Source organism: Neomonachus schauinslandi, chromosome 4 (assembly GCF_002201575.2).
Source record: "Neomonachus schauinslandi chromosome 4, ASM220157v2, whole genome shotgun sequence".
NCBI lineage: Eukaryota > Metazoa > Chordata > Mammalia > Carnivora > Phocidae > Neomonachus > Neomonachus schauinslandi.
The window spans coordinates 1,995,199-2,018,023 of NC_058406.1; the positions used below are offsets into that span (position 1 = coordinate 1,995,199).

Genomic DNA, 22,825 nt, shown 5'->3' on the forward strand with positions numbered 1-22,825 from the left:
CACCTGGGCCCACACCCACCTGCTGGCCCACCTGGGCCCACCCCCACCTGGGCCCACCCCCACCTGGGCCTACACCCACCTGCTGACCACCTGTGCCCACACCCACAGGCCAGAAAGAGCTTCCCAAATACTCCCTGCAGCCAGACTCTGCAGCTGTGAGCCCCATTTAGTTTATGAAGCAGAGGCTTCACAGTGAGGCTCACGTGTGCTGACACAGGGGTCCCCCTGCCTCCTGCGGCTATCAGGACCCCCCCTCTGAGGGGGGCAGCGACAAACCCCCATGAAGCAGAGGAGAGACCGAGGCCCAGGGCGCCAGAACAGGAGGCAGGACAGGAGCTACTGTCTCACAAACAACTGTCCACAGAGGCCAGGGACCCAATGCCCAGCCCTGGGCCCACTTGGGAACAGAGAAGAAACACCCAAGAGCAAGGGCATGGCTATGGCGGGGCAGGCGGGGGAGGGGCATGCTCCATGACATGACCCCCAAGAGATAGCTGAGCCCACAGACAGCAGCACATGGCCCAGGACCACCCTCACACTCCTCCCGATGCCAGGCACCCGGGCACTGGCAGGCAGCCCCCCACCCTCTGCTCGGAGCCCCCACCCGCCCCAGCCCTGTCTCCTCGGCCCCTGCCCGCATCAGCCTGTGGGTTCACTGTTCCTCTTTTATTATTCCGTTTTAACAGCCTTCAGGGGGCAGAGTGGGGGGACGCGCAGCCCTGGGAGGCTCCCACGCTGTGACGAGTGCCACCGAGTGCAGAAACGGGGCCTGCACCCTGCCGTGCCGGGGGCACCCCCTTTAGACATGGCCTCTTCCAACGCACTGATTCAGGGTCGGGGGAGGGACACTCACGGGAGAGGCAGCCCTGGTCTCCAGGCTGCTGGCTCCACCCTGGGCAGCACCTCAACACGGTCTGGGCCTCCACGGCGTACACCTGCCTGTAGCCTGTGTAGTAGATGGTTCTAGAAAAGAAGGGAGAGGGCAACGTTTACTGCGCGGGCGCAGCGCTGGTGGCATTCCCCGCGGCTTTAGGCTCTCACCCACCGCTCCCCACGCTGATTCTCTGACCGGCCCCATTTCAAGCTGAGCAGGTTGAGGCTCAGAGGCGGGTCGAAGGTCTGCATCCTAAAGCAGAGCCGCACCTGCACAAAGAGGGACAGCAGGAGCCGGGGACACGTGACCGGCCCGCAGCCAGCCACACTGGCCCCGGCCAGCTCGGCACGGGGGGTGCTACCCCGCTCCCTCTGCACCCCTGCTGCGGGCCCAGTTCTGGGCTGGCGTCAGGACGGGCATAGCACCCCACGTCTGGCTCTCATCACCAGGCCAGTTTGGAGGGCTTGGGGGTCAGACTCCCAGTGTCCAGCTTGGGAACAAGCGTGGCTTCCTGGGGCCCAGTGCTGGGCGGACGGTGCCAATTCAGACCCCAGGCTCTCAGTCCACCAGTGGACAGCAGGATGGCCCTGGGGCATCCGTGAGGGCCCCTTCCCCCCCGAGGAGCGTAGGGCTGAGCTGAGGAGACAGGGTGACCGGGAGAAGCGCGTGGACAGCAGCAGCGGGACCGGAGTGTGACCAGCACACAGGGCTGAGATCAGACGGGAGCGGAGGTGGGGGGAGGGGGGCCTCTCAGGGGAGGGGAGGCCCTCCCACCCGCACCCCTGGACCCAGGCCGGTTCCTGCTCAGCAAAGGCTGAGCAGAGAGAGCAAGAGAACAAGAGGAAGGGGATGCCCCGAGGCCACCCACAGCCTTCAGACACAGCAACCCCGCCCCACCACTGTCTGTAGGAACAGTGGCCAGGAGCCCGGCCAACAGCCGTGGGGTCAAGGACCCTTGAGCCCCAGGAGTGGCCCAAGGGCCTGGACTGCCATTTCCAAGTGACGTGACACCCTTCTGTTCGCTGGGGCTTGGCCCCGGGGAGCCGTGGGAAACCCAGGGACCCCACAAACAAACAAGGCCCCTTCCCGGAAGCGGGAGTTCATGCGCGCACGCCGCACACAGCAGCTCGGGGGAGCTTTGCAAAACACCACTTTGGCAGGACATGAATCCACTTGCCTGGAGAGAAACCGACCACAGCGGTGGACAGTATTTGACAAAGCAAACAGTGTTTGGGTCCTTCCATCGTAAATATTTATCCCTCTCCTGGGGCTACGTGCTGCTCCTCGCGGTCACCCAGAGAACGGAGACAATCGGCCCATCTGCCACCTCCCCCCACCCTCAGAAGTTAGAGACCCTCCGAGGCAGCTGTGGGCCTAATGCCCCCTCAGCCCCCCAGGAGCCGACCCCTCACTCCCCTGCAGCCCACATGGGACAGCTCACGGGGGACATAGCTCACGGAGGAGGGTGGGTGCAACAGCTCACAAGGGGACACCTCACGTGGGCTCTGGCCATGGCCAGGAAGCTGGCTCACAGCAGGGCCAGGGGCGACAGGGGGACGGGGGTACCAGGCTGCTGCACACATCTCCACCTTCTGCAGGCCCCGTGGAGCCTGGGCCACAGGGGAGGAGATCTGGGGGACAGGACTGGAGGGAGGGGTTCCGTGTGGCCTCCTGGCTCCTCCAAGCATTCCCTCCTCCTCCCTTTGCATAGACCACTCCCCCCCAAAGGGCAGGGGGCCTTTGACGCAGCCTGGGGGGCTCCTCAGGCCTGGCACGGCCTGTGCTGGCTGGTGGTTTGCCAGGGAGATGCTCCTGATGCGCTAGGAGAGCTGGCCCCTGGGCTGGCAGATGGGGAGAAGGGGGGCAGGGGGCAGGGCCCGCCTCCCAGGGAAGCCGGAGCCTCTGTGCATTCCTGAAGGAGGAAGGGGAGCATGCCAGCCAGAGGCCACACAGCTTCGACAGCCACTGGAGGAACATCTGGACGAGGCATTCAGGCAACTGCCCATGGCCAGCACGCTGGGCTCCAGGGCGGCATCACGGGAAGGGACACGACCCATCAGCAGCCAGGAGCCCCACAGAAGGGAAGTGGGGCCGAGCCCAGAAAGTGCTTGGGGCAGGTCTCAGGAAACCCCACAGGACAGAGGTGGTGAGACAGCTCTCATTCACACGGAGTGGAGGGCTGGGGGGGAAACAGCCTGTGTAGGGTGGGGTGAACCCCAACTACATTGCAGGCCAGGAGACCGGGCAGCCACCACCCCCAAACAGGCCAGGGACCCAAACTGTTCCTGCTGAACCCGAAGGGAGGGTCCCAGACACCTGGAGCTGGGCAAGGCGAGGATGCCCAGAACCCGTTTTGCACGCGGCCCCTCCTGAGCCTTCCCAGAAGACCCTGACACAGAATGCACACTCCCTCCCCTCTGCACCGGGGCAGGAAGCATGGCAGAGACCCTGAGGCCCCCACCCCACATAACGGGGCAGCAAGGTCCTCCCAGACAGGGGGACTTTGCTCCGAGGGCCCCAGATGCCCCACCAGGACACTGAAGGCACCCAGATGCTTTGGAAACGCTGCTCCCACCCCACCCAGGCCAGCCTGGGGGCCGGTGACGGGGAGCTGGGGGCCAGCGACGGGGAGCCTGGGTGCTTCTCAGCACAGCCACCCACCCAACTCTCCAGCCCGGGGGCCACAGGGCTCCTGGCAGCTTCACTGTGAGCGGCTGCAGGGACACAGCCCAAGCTGTGGACACTGCTCAGAGTGCCTCTCTGGGGGAAGCACGAGGGGAGCTGTCTTCCTTCTGCCCTGGGTTTCTCAGCATCAGGCCCCTGACGCTCATGCAGGACCCTTCGTGCTTGCAGGGCCGTCCTGAGCACCAGAGGCTCACTGGGGGGCAATGGGAGGGAGTTCACGCCCCACATGGAGGACACCACACAGGCCACCCCCAAAGGCCTCGCTGCGAAGCTGGACACCACGCCCCATCTGAGGCCCATTCTGGCCTTCCCCGCACCTAACCTGGAGGCCTTGCTGCTTCCAGCCAGGGGAGTTGCCCGAGCTGAGGCCCCCCCACTGCCCAGCTTTGCAATCGTACAGATTCCAGAGCCTGAGTCTATAAAAAGTGGAGAGGTATGCAAAGGCACTCCTTAATTTGATTTTGAAATAAAATCTTGAGCAATAAAAGGTTTCGCACTGGCTCTTCTGGGAATGAGGCCCAGGGGTTCGGCCGCAGCAGTCCCGCCAACTTAGCAGGCTGGGCACCTGCTTTTCCCCTCTCATGTGGCCAAACCCCCCCAGGGGTCCCCGCCTGCCCCACGAGATCCCTGTCCCCCTCAGAGCACCCCTCCCAGAGTCCCCTCCTCCCTGTAGGGCCACCACTGAACGGAGAAGGCTCCGAGATCAGGACAGTCCCCCACCCCAGCCACCCCGCTCCCACACGGGACCCGGGGACCCCAGCACATACCTCCGCTCATGGCCGATGCACCACGCCTGCCGCCCACAGCCCGGCTTCCACACGGGCACGGTTCGGCTGAAAGCCTGCACACAGGGCTGGCGGCGGCCCACCAAGGTCAGCTCCTGTTCGGCACACACGTGGGGCCTGGGACAGAGGACAGATGTCAGCGCCCCGGCCACCAGTGGCCAGCAGGCCCGAGGCCGCCTGCACACCCACCCTGGGGCGTGGAGCCATCCGGGGTGGGGTCCAGACCATGGCCAGGCCCCACGGCAGGGCCCCCAGGCCGGGGCCCCTCCCAGGCCTGCAGCAGGCCCAGGCTCAAGGGTGTGGGCCTCAGAGGAAGAGGGTCATATCTGAGCATCCTCCATGCAGGGGCCCCAAGCTGCCCACAGGGTTACTCTAATCCTGCCCAAACCCCAAAGTATAGATACCGCTGCTGCCTTGCACAGGGCACCGGGGGGTCTGTGGGAACAGTGACGTCAACCCTGCGTTCGTGTGACTCCCATCCCAGGCCCCCTCTTCCGCAGCCAGGCCGGCCTCAGAGATGGCCCTGAGCCGCGGGTGCTGGGCGCACGGCCGGGTGGGATTCGCTCCGGCCAGAACAAGCAGAGGAGGCAGGCGTGGGAGGAGGGGAGCCTCCAGGGAAGGCGGAGTGGGGGGCTCAGCCGGGGCCCTGCGATTTCGGTGGCTCCTTGGCCCCCAGGAGCCCCCACGGGTGAACGCATGGAAAGGAGCACACCACACTCAGGAAGGACGAGGTGGCTGAGAAGGGGCAGAAGGGGCCCAGCCCTGCTCCAGAAGGGGAGGCGAGGGGAGGGGCGCAGCTCACCCCAGGCACGCCCGGATTCAGGGACCAGGGTGGTCCCCACACAGGCAAGTTTCACAAAGTCCGGGAGAGAAGGCAAAGCTTCGCAAGTCTGTGAGACCAGCCAGGGTCCTCTGCGGAAGAGGATGGGGTGGGCTGGGTTCTCCTCGGAAGACCCCTCTGCTTTCCTGGCCCTCCTCAAACCACAGCCACCGTGAGGGTCCTGAGGGTCCCACAGCAGCCCTGCGGGCTCATTCCGGCGGGTCACTCGCGCGTGCCCTGCCCTCACTCCGGGGCACCTGCGCACTCCTCCCCAAGGCCTGCAGGGCCGCCTGGCTCCCCCCTCTCTCCACAGCCCTGAGAACAGCCTCAGTCTTGCTGGTTCTCCGTTGGCCCCACAGGGCCGGGGGTGAGCGCCGGAACGCTCTCTTCTGGGGAGTTCCCAGTCCTTCACAAGCATAACCTCGGCCAGCTTTTCCATTTGTGGGGTGGAGGAGGTGGGATGGGGGAGGGAACGGACAGAGAGACCAAAGTGTCGCCCGAGTGGCCGTTGGCTCCTGCTTCCCATCTGGGGAGGGAAGGCAATTCCCAGACTACAAAGTGAACACAGTTCTGTCGGACATCTGCTCCCTGGCAGTGAGGGGCTCCTGGAGGCTGGTGGCCTTTGCCCAGGGCTGAGGTAAAGGTGGGTGTGAGAAGTGTCCCTCCAGGGTAGGCGGTTCCAGGCCCTGATGGCCCCCGGACGATGGCCCCAGGGTAAGGAGGTGAGGATGGGGACACCAGGGCAGGGAAGGGGCTGGGGAAGCCAGGCCACACACATCCCCTGGTCCAGAAGGAGGGCTAGGTGACGGAGAGGTGTCTCCATCACGTCTGTTCTTACAGGCTCCCCGTTTGAACCCCACAGCGGGCCTCTGAACACACATTCCCCTGGCCTGGGTGCAGCATGGAGCTTGGGACCCCGCAGCCTCGGACTGCGGCCAGGTGGAGCTCCAGTGTGTGGGGACACCATCTCCCTGTCCCGACCCTGCTTCCCCAGCCCAGCCAGTAGCCTTGGGCCAGCCCTGTGTGGAGTGAGCAGTCATTCCAGGCCCCAGGAAGGAAAGCCAACCATTCTTCCATCAGAAATTCACTTCAGAGACACAAATAAATACATAAAGACAGGTTGCAGGGTTTTGAATCTGGACATGGTCGGCCAATGGGAGCCAAAGAACCAGCCACAGGCTCCCACGGGTCCACAAAGGCCCCCTGAGCACCAGGGCTGTGAGTCAGTGGGACCCCCCCAACGGCAACCCTCTTCTCTTTGCCTCCCCCAGAGGCCCACCAAGGGGTTTAGGAAAGCTAGCCACAGAGGGTGGGGATGTCTATGCCAGGCCCTGCAGGCTCATCACATCTCCCCCAAGGCAAGGGTGGCAGGGGGCACAGGACCAGTGTGGACAAAGCACTTTCTGGAACGCTTGCTGTTCTCCGGGCCCCGTCCCCTGCTCCTCTGGGGTGCAAGGAGCAAATTCTGGCACCTCCAGGAGCCCAGCAGCTTCCCCCTCTCTGGGGTCTCGCAGAAGGGTGGTCTCCCTCACGCACTCAGCCGGCCAGCAGTGTCCACTGTGGCCCCACTGCATGCTGGGGCCTGCATCAGCTGCTCCAGAGACAACCAGAGACAGCAGAGCAGAGGAAGATGTACCCCGAGGTGTCGCAGAGCTCAACATGCCTGGGGCGATCTGAGAACAGACGCCCCACCAAGAAACAGGGACACAGGCCCCCAGAGGGGCAGCCACCCCTTCCACGCTCCCTGAGGGGGAAGAGGAGAAAGAGAGAGGGGAGACGGGAGAGGAAGCTTTGGGGAGAGCATGAAGCAGGAAGAGAAGGAGGTCTCAGGCAATCCACTAGCCGCTGGTTTGAAATGCTCACCCCAGCTGGGCCAGAGGCCTCCTGGAGCCCCGGCTGAGCAGGTCAACCTCAGGACACAGGCCTTTAGCTCCACTCCTCAGGGGCTCAGGGAAAGGGGCCCAGGAGGGGTGACAAGCAGTCTCCACAAGCACACTGCGGCAGAAGCCCCCTCTTAAGGAGGAGCCCTCTGTCCTCGTGGGCTGAGCAGCTGTCCACCTGACCAGCACCCTGGAATTCCCAGAAGTCTGGGCCTTTGGAAGTCCCCGGCTAACCCTGCAAAGAGCAGGCAGGCTGAGTGGCCAGACGGCCACTGTGAGAATCCTTCTGAGGCTGCAGCTTCCCTTGGACAAACTAACTCACTGGGATCGCAGGAAAGAAAAATGTCCAGCAGAAGTCACGCAGAGAAGTCGGGACTCAGGCCACTCACATTTCTGGATGCAAGGGCCCCCTTTTCCTTTGAAAAGGCCACAAGGAAACCTTCCCCCTTGGGGCAAAGCAAGACCCAGGGTGGGGGTCCTGGGGCCTGGACTGCCCCCCCACCCCCAGCTCTGCCTGGAAGTGACCCTCCTGCACGGCCAGGTGCTACGCAGGGGTCCCTAACCCAGGCCGGGCCACTTGCCTGGCCCGCTGAAGCCTTCGGCAGCCTGTCCGCATTGGGCAGGCCCCAGGTCCAGCATCCTGCAGAAGCCCTGGGGTGGGGGCTGCCAGCAGGAGCCTCCCCTCCTCCTCCCCTTCCCTGGCTCACTTTGGCACCAGCTTTCCTAGGAGGCCAGCGCAAGGATTGATCTGCTGTCTGCTAAATGGCCCATTGGGGAATCATCTTTCAAAACTGAAATTCATCTCAGCTGGCTCCCTGACCCTCTCTTCCTGCCCATTCTGGTACTGAGTTTCTTCTCCTGTCTCCCTGCCCCAGCACGCACGTGTTTAACACATACACCACGTCCAGGGGCCCCCTGTCTGGGCGCACCCCGCCCCTGCACAGGCCCCCCAGGCCCCAGGAGGCAGGCTTTGGAAGGAAGTGAGAAGGGGCTGCTTCCTTCCTGCTTTCTCTGCCCGCAAGGACCCCGACTGGAGTGCAGCGTCTGCCAGAGCGCGGACGCACGTCAGAGTGGAGGAAGACGGTCGGCGTTAGGGAAGGAGGAGGTGACCCTGCTACCGAAGGGCCCCCAGACCCAAGCCCCGACGCTCCCCAGTTACGGCAAAGGGCCCAACCTTGTCAGGGCCCCAGGGACAAAGCTACCCAGGGGCCCGGGGCTCCCGCCGTCCAGCGGAGCCCCCCCCCCCCCCCCCGGCCCCGCTACTCACAGGCCGGGCTGCAGGCGGAGCAGGGCGCTCGCTGGCCCTGCGGGAAGCAGCAGCACCAGGGCCAGGGCCACCGCGCGCCCCGCCGCCCTCGCCTCCGGAAGGACGGGCATCGTGTCCGCGGCCCCGCGCCGGGTCCCCGCTCTGGTCCGCCGCTCACAGGAGGCCCCCGGGGGCCCTCGGAGCCGCCGCCTCCACGTGCGCCATGGCCCTGGGACGCGCAGGGCGCAGCCGCAGGTGCCCGCGCCGGGCCCGCCGAGCCCCGGGGCGCCGCAGGTGCGGAAGGTCCGGCTTCCCGCCTGGCCGGCGTCCGCGCCGCGCGACACTGCGCGCCCAGCCCCGTCGCCAGAGGCCGGCCCGCCTTTGCCACGCCCCCGGCCCGGACCCCCGCCCGGGACCCGCCCACCGCCTTGGTCCCGCCCAGGCCGCCGCTTCCAGCCCCGCCCCCTGCCTTCCGCGGGTCTTCGCCCCCAGCCTTCGGGCTCCCGCCCCTCTCAGGCTGCAAGTCCCAGATCCCCTGCGACCGAGTGACCAACTCCGACGGACCTCGGACCCATGCGCCCGTCTTTAGGGGCAGCCCTCGGCCCTCCGTCCCTCTTAAGTCTCCGCGGACACTCTGTCCATTGCCACCCCGGTGCCCTATCCACTCCCTTGCTGGGCAGAGGGTGGAGGGGGTGGGGGGTAGCCTCTGCAGCCCTCCGTGTGCCTCTGGACACTCCCCTTTGGGCACCCCCGTGGTTGGGCACCGATCACGCCCTGGACATTTTTACACTTCTTCTGTGCAGGGTGTTCTTGGCCAGTGGCCTGAAGTCAGGGGGTGCCTGCTTCCCAGAGGCCATGGAGGGCAGGAGTCTCCCTCTGGAGGATTTATTTCCCTCCGTTTAAACCTGGTTTGGGGCACCTGGCGGGCTCAGTCAGTAGAGCATGCAAGTTTTGATCTCTGGGTCTTGAGTTCAAGCCCCATGTTGGACATCTATTACTTTAAAAACCAACCAACCAACCAACCTGGTTTTGGTTTGGAATTCACTAACTCCAGGGTTGAGGACCAGGGGCTTCAGGGCCCAGGGCGTCAGGGGGCCCCTGGGGTGGAACAGGAGGTTTTTGAAGAGCAGGGGAAGGTGCAGCCTGGGTAGAACCAGGAGGTAAGCACTCCATTAGTCACACATTGTGCGGGGGGAGAGCCCCTGCCAGGCCCAGCTGCAGAGGCCCACCGGCACTGAGGCTCACTTCCGAAGCTGGCAAGCCCTCTTTCTTGGGGCTTTCTTGGTCCACCACTTCATGTGGTCCGAGTGACTGGCCCTCACCTCGCCGTCATACAAAAGCACAGGAACCCTGGCTGGGGGGGAAGGGGACTTGGGAGGAGGGACCAGCGGCTGTCTAGCCCTCCCCCACGCCCCACCCCCCACCCCTGACAACTCTCTGAGCCCTCCTCACCACCTGGAGGTTTATAGTCATCTGGGGACCGGGGCTGCCAGGCCAGCCCTGCTGCCTCCCTGCCCTGCAGATGGGGAAACTGAGGTCAGAGTGGGGAGCAGCACCCCCAAGTCACCCAGGCTGTAAAGTGCAGATCTGAGAACTGAACACAGGGGTCTGGCTGTGGGAACCTTAGGTAAACCCCCTACTGTGCTGCCTGGAAATCTGAGAAAACCACTAAGCACATAGAGTGGATGGAGGGGCAGCAAATCTGTTCTGAACAGAACACCACAGACCCAGCGGGCCAAACAGAGACACTTCCTCCCAGTTCCCTGGAAGTCCAAGAGCAAGGTGCCTGCCGCAGGGTCCAGGTGATGACCCTCTTCCTGGCTTGCAGAAGGGTGCCTTCTCTCTGTCTTCACCTGGTGGGGAGGGGCGTGGCAGGGGGAGAACGCTCCATCGTCTCTTCCTCTTCTTAGAAGGCACCAGCCCTAGAGGATCAGGGCCTCACCCTTATGACTTCATTGACCTTGATTATCTCCAGAAGGCCCTGATCCAAATACAGGCACGTTGGGAATTAGGGCTTCAACGTGTGGATATGGGAAGGACACAATTCAGTACAAAGCAGGGTGAGTTCACTGTCTTCTGAATCCCCCATGCTCCCACCTGTCCCCTCTGTCCAGCCTAGAGGCAGAGGGCCGCTCAACACTGGGAGGGGACACGGTGAATCAGCCCCATCGCTGTTGGAGCCAGAGATGGGGGCGATCCTAGATGGCAACTGACAGCCTACGCCAACTATCTTGCCCATTCAATGGGCAGGCTTCGGGCAGCTGCTTCTGAAGTTCATTCCTAAACCTCCTCATTTGCCCCAGAAGAGAAACTAAAACCAAAGAAGCTAAAACCAGCAGGGTGGGCAGGATGGGACTCTGGAGCAGGCGCTTGGGTCAGGGCCCCTCTGCTGACGAGCTACAGACCCCTGGACGGGTCTTGTGTCTTGTATGTGGCCCTGGACATGGTCTTTCTGTTCCTCAGTCCTCGTGTGTGAACCAGAAACAGCAGAGTGGCGCCTCCGAAGTTGGTTCCCATTCGGCCTTGATTCCTACTGCTGTTCGGTGAACAGACAGGTGTGGTCCCGAAATGGCTCCAGGGTGGTTGAGATCACCTGCCACAGCAAGAGCAAAAAACTACCTATTCACACAAAGGACCAGGGGTTGGGGTGCAACGGTATTGGGGGCCGAATTGTGTCTCCAAAAGGATATACCCATGTTCTAACCCCCAGTACCCGCAGACGTGACTGGATCTGGAAAAAGGGTCTTTGTGGATATAATTAAGTTAAAGATGTTGGGATGAAATCCCCCTGGACCCAATGACAGGTGTCCTTATGGAGAATAGAGGGAGATTTGGGACTACAAGCGAAGGTCGCAGTAACCCCTAGGAGCGAGGAAGGAGAGAAGCCTGGAGAGACGTCCCTCGACGCCCCCAGAGGGAAGCAGCCCCACCCACACCTGGATTTCAGATTTCTGGCTTCCAGAACCAGAGAAGAAAAGTCCGTTGTTTTAGCTACCCCGTCTGTGGACTTTTTCCAGCAGCCACAGGAAGTCAGCCCAAGCTGTGGCGAGACAGCCCAGGGCCTGCCCATGGGGCCCCGGGCCTAGAGGGGAGCTGGCCATCCACGGGGCATGCCGGAGGGCCCCTCCTGCCAGGCATCTCAGCAGCTCTCGGGCACTGAGAGAGCGGAGGCTCCTCTGGAAGCCAAGACTGGGAGACGCGGAACCTTGTTGCTGGATGTGCTCTCTGCAGGGCAGCCCTTGCGTTTCTCAGGAACAAGGGGGGATGTGTCCCCCTTGCCCTGCACCTGCTGTGCTGACCAGAACCAGAACTGACACTCCAGTCCTTGCTGGTGTGCGTTCCAAGAGCTCCTGGCCACCAACCCCAGTCCTCCTGGCTCCAGCGCACCCAAAGGCAGCCTGTCAAAGCCAGACCTTCTCACGGGTCCCACCATCTTACTGTGGCGGCAACTTCTATGGGTGTGGAGACAGCCCTCCGGGCACCTGGGCCCAGGAAAGTGGGCATCTTGGTGGAGGCAGAGGAAAACCATCGTTCTGGTCGAGAGTGGATGTGACAGACGTTGCCATCAGAACAACTCAGCTTTTAGAAACTGCAAGAGAACTGTCCCTTCCAATTCCCCAAATCTGATTTGCCTTAAAGTCACGTTTGGAAACCTGCCCTCTTGGTCCCCAAGGCCCTAGCCCCCCATCTGCTGGGAAGGGTGTTTCTCTGTCGACATTGTCCCTGCTTCTGCTGTACCTGCCAAAGCCAAAGATTAAGGGCATTCTGCAGTATACCACCTGACAGCTCTTACACAGGTCCCTGGGGGCCAGGACAGCCTCCAAGCGCTAGCCAGCCTTGGAGGCAGCCCCAGTCCCTCCCAGGAAGGAGAGGTCTCACCCAGATTGCACTGTCTCTGGAAGATGAGCTCGGCCCATGGACCCTGCAAACGGGAATATTCTCTGGGCTACGCATTGACCTCCAGCACGGGGGGTCGGTGTGCCCAGAGCTCTGAGATCCCACCCGTGGGGCTCCTGTTTGCACCAGCCCGCCCCTCGTGCCCCTGAACGCAGCTTCCATTCAGAGACAGACATCAAAGGTGGGGCCCACTGAGATCATAAAACACTAAACGATAACATCTGGAAGTTAAGATAAGAATCCTCACTTCCCAGTCCTCCTGGAAAGAGAAGAATTAAGTTCTCATCTCCCGCTGTGCGAGGCGCTCTGGCTTGAACGCCCCGTGTTGCGGACTATTCTGCCACCTGCTGTCCAAAGTCCCCGGGAAGAAGTATCGCAAACCCAGGGGCGCCCAGCCGGGAGCCACCGTCCCTGCCCCGCGACCAGCGTACGCACGTGCGTGGCGAGCAGCAGTTTCCGATGGAGCCCTGTCGTTGTTCACATGTGGATGGCCCATCTGCTACAGCGGTCGTGTCCCCCAAACAGGTACGTTCAAGTCCTAACCCGGGCCCCGTGAAAGGGGCCTCATCTGGAGATGCGGTCTGTGCAGATGCAGCAGGTTAGGATGAGGGCACCAGGTGGTTCTCGTCCAACGTGACTGGTGCCCTTAAAGAGGAGACACGGGGAGACACACGGGGGAGGCGGCCGTGGGACCACAGAGGCAAAGGTTGTGGGGATGCGGCCCCAGGCCCAGGGAGGCCAAGGGCTGCTAGCAACCACCGGATGCTAGGAAGGTTTCCCCTACAGGCTTCAGAGGGCGCAGGGCCCTGCAGGCCCCTTGGTGCTGGGCCTCTGGCCTGCAGAGCCGAGGACAAGTCCTGTTGTGTTAGCCGCCGGGGTGTGGGACGTTGGTGTGGCAGCCCGGGACTCGTGCACCAGCCACAGCTCTTCATTACCTGTCACCTGCTCCTTCCTCTCTGTCGTTTCCTGAACTAGGGGCCGCAGCCCCCCTACATCCACCCAAGGCTCAGGCACCCGGGCCAGCGTCCTCTCCTCATGCCCACCCACCTAACGGGTCCTGGGGCCCCCCCGTGCCCAGTCTTTTGTCCCAACCCCGCGGCAACCAGTCCCAAGACCGAGACTCAGGCTGGGCACCAGGCAGAGTGTTCTCTCTGTGGCCCCTCGATTCCAGCACCCCAGTCGTGGTCCACAGCGCCCAGAGTCCCTACACGGACTCGCTCCATCCGGGCCCCTGCGTGTCACCCCTCCAGCCGCTGGGTCACAAGGGGCCCCCATACACGGAGGGTGGTGAGAGACGGAGGAGAGGAGCAGACGCCCCGGGGTGGCGGGTTGCAGGTGAGATAAGCAAGGAGCTTCTTTCCGAGGTGGTCTTGGGCGCTGCCAGTGGAGGGGATCCCCGCACCCGCCCGCCAGCGTCTTAAAGTTTATAGAGGCCTCCGCGGGCCTGTCACCGGTATCGTCCTGACGGTCTCACCACTGCACTACCTCACTCTGTGGGCCTGCGAGCGGCTCCCGCTCTCGTGGGAATGGGGCGCAGAGAGCACGTCCCAGCGACCGGGCGGGGTGAAGGGCCAGCTCTGGGTCAGCAGCATCCCAACACCCCGCCCCTGGCGACCCGTGACCGGCTCTCACAATCTCACTCGCCCCTATTCCACGGTGGGCCCCAGTGGTCAGCAAGGGGTGCCACGACCACGGACGTGCCTCGTTCAGTGGCTTTCCGGCTGCATTGGAGGCAGAGGCCACCGAAACAGAAGAGAACACACAGATTCGGACAATAACCCCCAAAATAAGGAACAACCTTTTTCCAGCAATAGCGCCGTGATCTGAAGCATGCATTTAATAAGTGCCCCAGGCCGGAGGTCAGAGCACTCGGGGCCTTCACCTGTGTCCTCAGTGTGACTTGATGAAGAGGACACATCATCAGACTCATCGGGTATGAGGACACAGCCCCTGTCTGGAAGCTGGCGCGGGCGCCTCCCCGAGAGGCAGCAGTGAGGTTCAAAGCCTTCCACCCGGGACGACGGCTTGCTCCCCAGGGCACTGCAGTGGCCAGTGAGGATGGGCTCTGCTGGTCTCACTCGCCGCTTGCTGGGTGAGGTTAGTCGAGGCCGGTCCGTGTGCTCTAGTGTCCTCCGGGCCCGTGGCAGGGGCAGAGACGGCTGCCAAATGATCGTCCCATGGGCAACGGAGCGTGCCCGCCTGGCCTCGCGGAGAGGGAGCTGCAGCTTCAGGGACTGGACCCGGTTGTGCCCGTCCCACAGCTGGTGGGACGGCGGCCGGTCAGGCGAGAGGAGCTGGACCGTTCCAGCCACAGTGCGTTTCCTCGGGTCCGGCGTGTGGCCAAGTAATGGGATCCCAGGGAGAGTGAGTGGTGCTCACCCCTCCCGGCGGGACAGCCGGGCGCAAACCCGGGCAGCCGGTTCCCCTCCCAGGTGTGATGGGCTTGGTGTTCTCAGCAGCACAGCACGTTGATCCGGGGTGAGAGCCGGGGCGATGGCAGTTTCCTGCCACTCCCAAACCTTTAAGGTCCGTGGGTCGGTATTGGGTGCCTCTGCAGGGGTCCCCAGTCTGGGCCGGGGGGCAACGGGCCCAACCGGGTGATCACTGAAATGTATGAAAACTGGACAGTGCACCCAGCAGGGTGATGCTACTCGTCAGTAAATTAATCTTCGGCTTTGTTCTTCCATTTTTCCTGTCCACCACCCCTGCTTTTAACGGGTTACTGGGGAGGTGGTGCCTCCACACCACGGCCTGTGAAATGTGAGCCCCCGTCACCGTCTACATGGTACTCAGCTTCTCTGATGGTGGCAGCCTGGCCCGCGTGGGGACGGGACCCGTGGGTCAGGCCAGATGCAGTGTCCGTACACACCGGGGCATATTTGGAACCCTCGCTCGGAGGGGAGGGCCAATACAAGCCATGTGCCAATCCCTTGTGAGTTGGGAATTCTGGGGGACGGCCCCAGACTCCTTTGGCATTGCCTTGAGTATGGTCGCGAACACACAGGACAGGCTGTCCCCGCGCTGACAAGGTCACCGTACTTCAAGGGCAGCCCAGCATCCTTGGCGCCATGCTGCCCACCTTGGGGGGTGCAGTGGCCCTTCTCTCTACGCCCCAGTCTGCTGTAGCTGGGTTCATCCCCTTGCTGGGGCCTCATCTTCCTGACTGCCAGCAGGTGTTAGTGCCTTGGGAACCAGGATGTGGAAGACAGTGAGGACCACCTGAGGCTCTGGCCGGTCACCCCAAATGTCTTTTCACATATCTTGACCCCACAAAGGCTTATTCGTGATCATCACCCCTCGGCTTCCCATTGTCCCAGCCATAGGGTCCATCCCTTTAGAACAGCCCATCAGCACAAAGGGTTGACGGCCAGGGTCTGTGAGGGATCGCCCGCCAGAGCGTGGGCTGCTCTGGTTTGTCCCTGTTTCCATCAGGACGGTGTCAGCGTCAGGCTGAGCAGTAACGACAGTCCGTGTGGACGGACTGCGAATAGGCGGGCCACATGGGCAGCGTGGGGATCTGAGCCACGGCGGAGGTGGCTCGCTGGAAGATGTTCTCACCACCACCCCCCGCGACAGGCAGGCGAGCCCTCGCCACGCTAGGCTGTTCCTTAGCGAGAGGCTCCACCCGGAGGAGCGCGGTGTGCGCTGCTTGGAGCTGGTGCTCTATGGGTTATGTCGGATTCCTGCCCCTTCCAGCTGGCACCAGAATCCTAGGGACACTCCTGGGTTGTCTCCGCCGTGGCGCCCAAGCTGTACCTGCTGGAGTCCTGGACGCCCCAGCTCCAACGGCAGCCCAGCTGGCAAGATGCCCGGAACTGTAACCTGCTTCACTGGTGTTTTTCTCCAAGGCTGCTTGGTGCTTGGCCCTCGCACACGTGCCCCTTCTTTACCAGGGACAGAAGCACTGTGCCAGGTGGGGAATAAAAGTCCTCCCAGGCCCCCAAACCCCCACAAAGCCTTGCACCTCTTTCCTGTTTTTAGGGGATGGATAGGCTGGCATCTTACCCATCACAGATTCTGGGGAAATGTGCATCTTACCCGACCAGACAACTCCCCGAAACTCTAGGGGGGTGCCTGGGCCTTGAATGTTTATGGGTTCATGGTCCATCCCACCCCCTCGCTGATACTCTGGCCAGGCCCACAGAACGCCCTGCTGCGGGGGGTGGCGGAGGGTCTTCACGCGTGAACGTTGTGTGTCGTCGTAAATGAAATGGACCCATTTTAGGAATTTGGGGAAGGAGAACAGGAACAGATCAGCTAGGGTGAGGCTTTCAGGGAGCCTGGGGGAAGCACCCGAGCTCCGTGGTTGCCCCTCTCACGTGAAGGCACATGGGGGGTAGTTTTCAGAAGCTCATCCTCATCCGAGTCTTCTGCATGAGTCTCTGTGGAGATGAAGTGCGTTTGCAGAAACTCTTGCAAAGCATCAGAGTAAAGCGATGACTGTGTGCAGATGAGATAAACACGGAAAACCAGCCACGGCCGGACATCTGCTAAGAACTGGCTATGATGCACCAACAAGGAAAGCAGGGTATGCCTGGGACCTACGTCTTAAAGTCCAACTGCTGCCATTACCGGGACACACCAGATTCTTGCGGATTTTATATAAATGTGCCGTGAGACAAGTTTAGTGTGTCTTCTTGCTTGGCCATGCTTCCCATGGGAGTCAATGTGTCCGTGAGCTGCATTAGTGTAATGTCTCTCTGCTAAAAGGAGAGAGAGCACATCTTTTCTTTTTTTTTTTTTTAAAGATTTTATTTATTTATTTGACAGAGAGACAGCGAGAGAGGGAACACAAGCAGGGGGAGTGGGAGAGGGAGAAGCAGGCTTCCCGCGGAGCAGGGAGCCCAATGCGGGGCTCGATCCCAGGACCCTGGGACCATGACCTGAGCTGAAGGCAGACGCTTAACGACTGAGCCACCCAGGCATCCCAAGAGAGCACATCTTTTGAGACAGTCCAGGGACCTCGGAAAAATCCCAAAGTTAGTTCAAGGTCAACAAGACTTCCTTTAGAATTTGACTTTTGGGATCCAACCAAGGAACCCTGGGGAAATAATACCTAGCTCTCCATTTAATCAAAATGACAATGAAAGGCTTCAAAGGCAAATCAAGAAAGTTACATAGTTTAAAAAAAACAAACAAACAACAACTTAGTTCTTTTAATAGAGAAGACTCTATTTTCTTAAGGAATCAAAGACCTGATAGAGACAACAGGAGGCACAGGAAATTATTGTGATAAAACACAGAATCTGTCTTCCTGGCAGATGAGTTCAAAGGCTTTTATTTTTATTTTTTTAAGATTTTATTTATTTATTTGACAGAGAGAGAGCACAAGCAGGGGGAGCAACAGGCAGAGGGACAGGGAGAAGCAGGCTCCACGCTGAGCAGGGAGCCCGATGCGGGGCTCGATCCCAGGACCCTGGGATCATGACCTGAGTCAAAGGCAGACGCTTAACCGACTGAGCCACCCGGGCGCCCCTGGATGAATTCAAAGGTAAAGAAAAACCTTTCATAATCCCATCAAGAAAGACCAATAGTCCAAGAAAGCTTTGTCCTTTTACCAGACGAAAGAAAATTTGCCATTGTGTATATGTACATTATTGATATTAAAGGTTATTTTTCTGTAAGCCAATTAAATAGAGCCCCTTTACAAGTTAATTTTGGCAGCACCCTCAGAGGTAGGGAGACATCGCACATACGGAACCCTCATCTGTAGACATCCGGAGACACACAGACACGGACGCCCCAGGGCTTTCCCTCCCAACCACCGGCCACGAACCAGGTGCAGCAACATAAACGCACTCGTTCTCGGAACAGCTGAGTCCGATTGTGTCTCCGGCAGATGGAAGGAGTTAGGGTTCCCGGCTCCCATGGCTAAAGCTTTTACTAGTACTTGTGGAGAAGACGTTTAGGATTGTCTTTGCCCTTGACCCACCGTGGTGGGCGAGGAGCCTCCGTGGTGGGGTCTGTGTGGTCGGAAGCCCCCTGCCCCTCCAGGGGCGGGCGATGGTGGGCAGCACCCAGTTAACCCAGGAGCCTCCATTTCAGACATGATGAGATTGACAACGTTGAGATGGGAAAAGAACACCAAGTTTTCTCCTAGGAGTTTTGGGGTATATTTCTGTATTATTGGAAGTCTGGGGTAATTACTATGTAAAATTCTCCTTGGTGCCGGGGTTCGGACGGCACGGGGCACTCGTGCGCTGTGATCACAACCCTCTCCCCTCCGCGCGCCTCACTTTCTCAGGGACCCAACCTGCCAGCGTCCCACTCAGGCTCCGTCGTGAGCCCGGGGGCCTCCCTGGGTGGTGGCTTGCGCCCTCCTAGCTTTGCCTGATGGCCTAAGAAGCCCCCCAGCATACTTGTCTGCCAGCCCTGAAGCCAGCAGAGTGGTGGGCGCCCACACAGCCTCCCCCTGCTCTCCATCCAGCTTTCTAGCCGGAGCTTCAGCCCCTAGCTGGGCCTCCATGTCCCTCCGAAGCCCCCACAGGGGAGGCCAGCCCACCGCACGGCCCCGGGCTTCCCTCATGGGCTGCCGTGCGCTGTGCACATTCTCCGGTGCGTTGGACCAGCCGCGGGTCTCCGAGCATCCCTCACTCAGGCACACGAGGCAGCCCACAGGCGTCTCGCGGACGGGCCACCCCTCTCCACACAGAGGTCGCTGGGACGCCCGCGCCGATGCCCCCTTCCCGAGGCCCATCTCTCCCGTCCTTCCTGGCGCCTCCTGAGACGAAAGTTTGCGCAGAGGCCTTCCTGGCCTCGGTCACCATGCCTGGGAAGACCTGAGAGCCTCCGCACTACCTCAAGGCTGCGTCCCTGGAGGCGGCTCCTGCCCTGGGAATGGGGGGCAGAGAGCACATCCCAGCGACCGGGCGGGGTGAGGGGCCAGGTCCAGGGGCAACCCGTGGTCACGTCCTCTCCATGACCTCCTCTGACACCTGCCCTCCCAGTCACGAGTCCCTGTCAGACCTGCTGCCGCCTCCAGCCAGACTGGAAACCCGGGCTCAAGGACCACCGCGTTGACAGTGTTGGAGACCCTCCTCCATGTCCTTCTGGACACACCAGCAACGCCCGGCCCTGCCCGCTTTCTCCTGTGACCATCTTCTGATTGTGACCCAGGGGTCTCCTGTCTTCTGGCGGCCTAGCCTGTTCGCTCCCAAGTGGGGTGAAAGCCTGACCCCTTGTAGGCCTTGGCAAATACACCCTCATAGGACCTGCCCTCCCGTCTCCCTTGTCCTGGACGGCGGCTACCCAGAGACACCCCTGCACCCCGCTATCTAGTCCAGTCCAGCCACTGGTCTCTCCCACTCCCAGTGGCTGCCGTGTGGAAGGGTCCAGTATAAAGCCCCCGAGGCTCCCCGGCTGTCCAGGGACCCCCATGCCTGCACCTAATCAGCTCCCTTGCTTCTCCCAGCTGTTGTCAACCGACCGCCTTTACCCAAACTCCCAGCTCCCCCGCCCCACTGGAGAAAACAGATGTCCCCAGAAAGTCTCAGTGCCCCTCCTGTCCCTGCCAAGACTCACCTCTTTCCACCTGGTCCCTGAGCAGAGAGTGTCCTCCTGCCCTCAGCTCACCCCAGGCCCTGGGCCCCAGCTTCTGGTTCCCTCAGCCTGCACTGCGATCAGGCCCTTGCCTATCTTCACCTGCCCTGCACAGTGCTCACCGGCCATCTCCACGGGCTGGGCTGTCAGGGGCACTAACGCTGATCGGGGGCTATTCAGACAGGTCCCCTCTGTACGAATTAGCTCATGTAAGCCTCATGACGACGACCTGTGAGCCCGGTTTTATCAGTCCTGTTTTCCAGACGAGAAAGGGAGGCGGGAAGGTTAAGTGATGGGTTCACGGTCAGCCACACGTATGTGCAGATGGGCCAGGACCCAGACCCAGAGCGGGCCGGGCCCTCGGGGGCTGGCTGTCCAGCCCCTGGAAACACCCTGCCCGCCGGCAGCCTCATCCCCTGGCCTTGGCTCCCCTTCCCAACCCCCACCCTGGTGAGATGCCCCTGGAGGTCGCTGTTGCAGGAAGCCGCTGCTTTGTCACGGCCTCAGTGCGTGGGCTTCTGTCTCCCCCCAACACGGGAGCAGGCTGTGGGGGCCTGAGCCCAGGCTGGGAACTTCAGGAGGGCCTAGCCTGTGGCTCTGCGAGGCCTTCGCAAAGGGACCACCTCTCTGGGACTGTTTTCTCCTCGGTAAAAAGGGGTGACACTGCCCCCATGCATGCATGTTGGGAGCAAAGGCAATATTTGCATGTGCACCTGGCACTCGGGACCTGCATAAGTAAGGGGAACGGTTGACACGGATGTGCCTCTGAACGTGGGCCGGGCGGGGGTCTGGACACGCCACAGGCATCAACTCACTTAATCCTCCCAACAGCCATTGCAAGTAGGAACTACCATTATCCACACTTAACAGAAAAGGAAACTGAGGCACAGAGCGCTTCAGTGTGCCAGTCCTCGTGGACAGAGGTCTAGGAGCCAGGACCCAAGCCCAGACGGAGGGGCTCCCGAGCCCACACGCCTGCTGCCAGGCTTGACGGGTCCCTGGTTCTGCTCTGACTCCCCTCCATCCTGAGAGGGGACCCAAGAGAGGGGCCAGAAGGCACCTCAGCGGCCTGATTTAGGCCCACCCCACAGGGACTGGCCAGGGCAGGCAGTTAGCTAGACATGAGCTGGGGGCAGGCGGTGGTCAGCAGTGATTTTGTGGGTTCCCACCCCCGGGGAGCTAGCGGCCCCAGAACAGCGGGTGCAGGGCCTGGGCTCTTTTCTCCCAGCCCACAGTGACCCACAGCTTCATTATACTATATTTACACTGCAGTTTCAGCCTCCCCCAGGGGGGAAGCCAGCCCTGGCAGCCCTGGCAGGAACCCTGTAGGGCCAAAAACTCCACCTCCTGACCGGTTGGAGGAGTCCCTCAGAGGACTGGAAACGACCTCAGTTGGAGGCCACCCTGGCTAGGACCCATAACCTCTGCAAACTTAAAAATCGAAAGACCCCCCTTGCCCCAGTGCAGGTACCCCCTCTGGCCCTGCCGGCTCCCCCAGCCTGAGAGCATACTGTCCTTGATGGACGGCTCTGTGCCTGCTACCTTCCTCCCGGCTGTCTTTACTCCTGAGCCGATCCTCCCGTCAGTCTCTGCTGGGGGATCCAAGACCCGAGCCCTCCCACCACACCAGGCAGACTCCCTCCGCATTCTGGGGCCCCCAGTTTCTGTGGGGGTTGACATCCAAGGGGAGCGCTCAGCGGCGTTGAGGACCTGCTGTGTGCAGCGCTGCAGCACCCTCCCTACGGGGAGGTCCTGGGGAAGAGAAGGCTGGGCCATCCTTGAATTGTGGACCACCCGAGAGGGCACCCACGTCTGCACGTAGATGGGCGGGACTTGGCTCAGGGGCAGAGCCCAGCCAGCCAGGCAGCCTTAGGCACACCCCCAGCACTCTCCAAACCTGTGGGGCGCACACAGTAGTGTGTGGCCTGGGCGCTGGTGAAACTTAAAGAACTATGAAAGTGGCTAAAAACCCCCAAAGCGCAACCATATGCAAAGGGCCAGTGCACCGAGCTTTCCTAATAGGGCACACGCACGCGCACACTGGGTGGATTATTGGATGAAACAGCAAAGAACAAAGTAGTGAGTGAGGCCTGGGGAATGGCAATGTCCCCTGGGGAGGGCGGCCTTAAACGGGTACTGCAGGATGGACCTAGTAGGGGTGAGGCAAGAAGGCTTTTGGGGTGGCATGAGTCAAGGCAGCGGAAGTCCCAAATGACCAACCGGGTGAGGATTTGGATGCACAGCCCTTGAGTTCCTGCAAGAAGGATGGTGATGAAGACAGCCTGGGGCCTGTGGGGGCAAAGACCATGCGCTGGGGTGACAGGAGGGCAGAAGCCTAAGGTGGCCCCAGCTCTGCCCAAAGAGATCACTCACAGGAAGAACAGATGCTATTCTAGGGTCCAGAGGACAAAAGCAGGGGCTGGGAGACTTAGGTGGCACGAATCCTGCTTTGACCCTTGACGAGCGGTGGTGGCAAGTGACCAACCCCGTGCCTCAGTGTACCCTTCTGTGAAACAGGGGTCAGAAGAGGGCTGCCTCCTAGGCTCCGGGAGGACTCTGCTGGTCAGAGCGCTGGGCCCAAGGCCCGGCTGCTCCATGTCCATCCCTGAACCCGCACAGGAGCGCGCTTGGCGCCCAGCGCCAAAGCTCCTCCGTCTGGGAAGCCCGCGCGCTGCCCAGGCCATGCATGCCTTGTGGCCAGCGTCTCTTGAACTCTCGGCCCTTCCTGGTGTCGGGTCGGGTGTCTGGGGGGCTGACTGCGGGCAAGGGGTGCATCTGTGGGGAGAGCGAGTGCCAGGACAGCGACCACCGCGGGGCGGGGGGCACAGGGGGGGGGGCGGGGGCTGGGGGGGGGGGGGGGTGATGACCACGAAGAGGGGGATGGAGACTGCAAAGAGGGGGCGCGTATGGGGACGGTGACCACAGGGGAGGAAGGTGGAGACCGCGGCCAGGGCCGCATCGGGCCAGGGCAGGGGCGTGGGGCGGATGGAAGGGGGGAGGCGGAGACCGCGGGCGGGGGCGTCAGTGGGGTGGGGGGATGGGGGTGCGGAGACCAGGGGCGGGGAGCGGGTGGGGGGGGGGGGGGGGGGGGAGGACACC

At 61.8% G+C, this 22,825-nt stretch overlaps 1 protein-coding gene across 1 annotated transcript in view; it reads right to left on the reverse strand.

Annotated features, from left to right (window-relative positions):
• MEGF6 (multiple EGF like domains 6) overlaps positions 1-8,421 on the reverse strand; it is a 90,504-nt gene extending 82,083 nt beyond the window's left edge. The window contains exons 1-3 of the mRNA XM_044914373.1: positions 8,312-8,421; positions 4,327-4,461; positions 854-963 (exon numbers count right to left, since the gene is read on the reverse strand). Of these exons, the coding sequence (XP_044770308.1) occupies positions 854-963; positions 4,327-4,461; positions 8,312-8,421 (355 nt within the window). The remainder of the gene's footprint in view (positions 1-853; positions 964-4,326; positions 4,462-8,311) is intronic.
• Between the last annotated feature and the right edge of the window lie 14,404 nt (positions 8,422-22,825).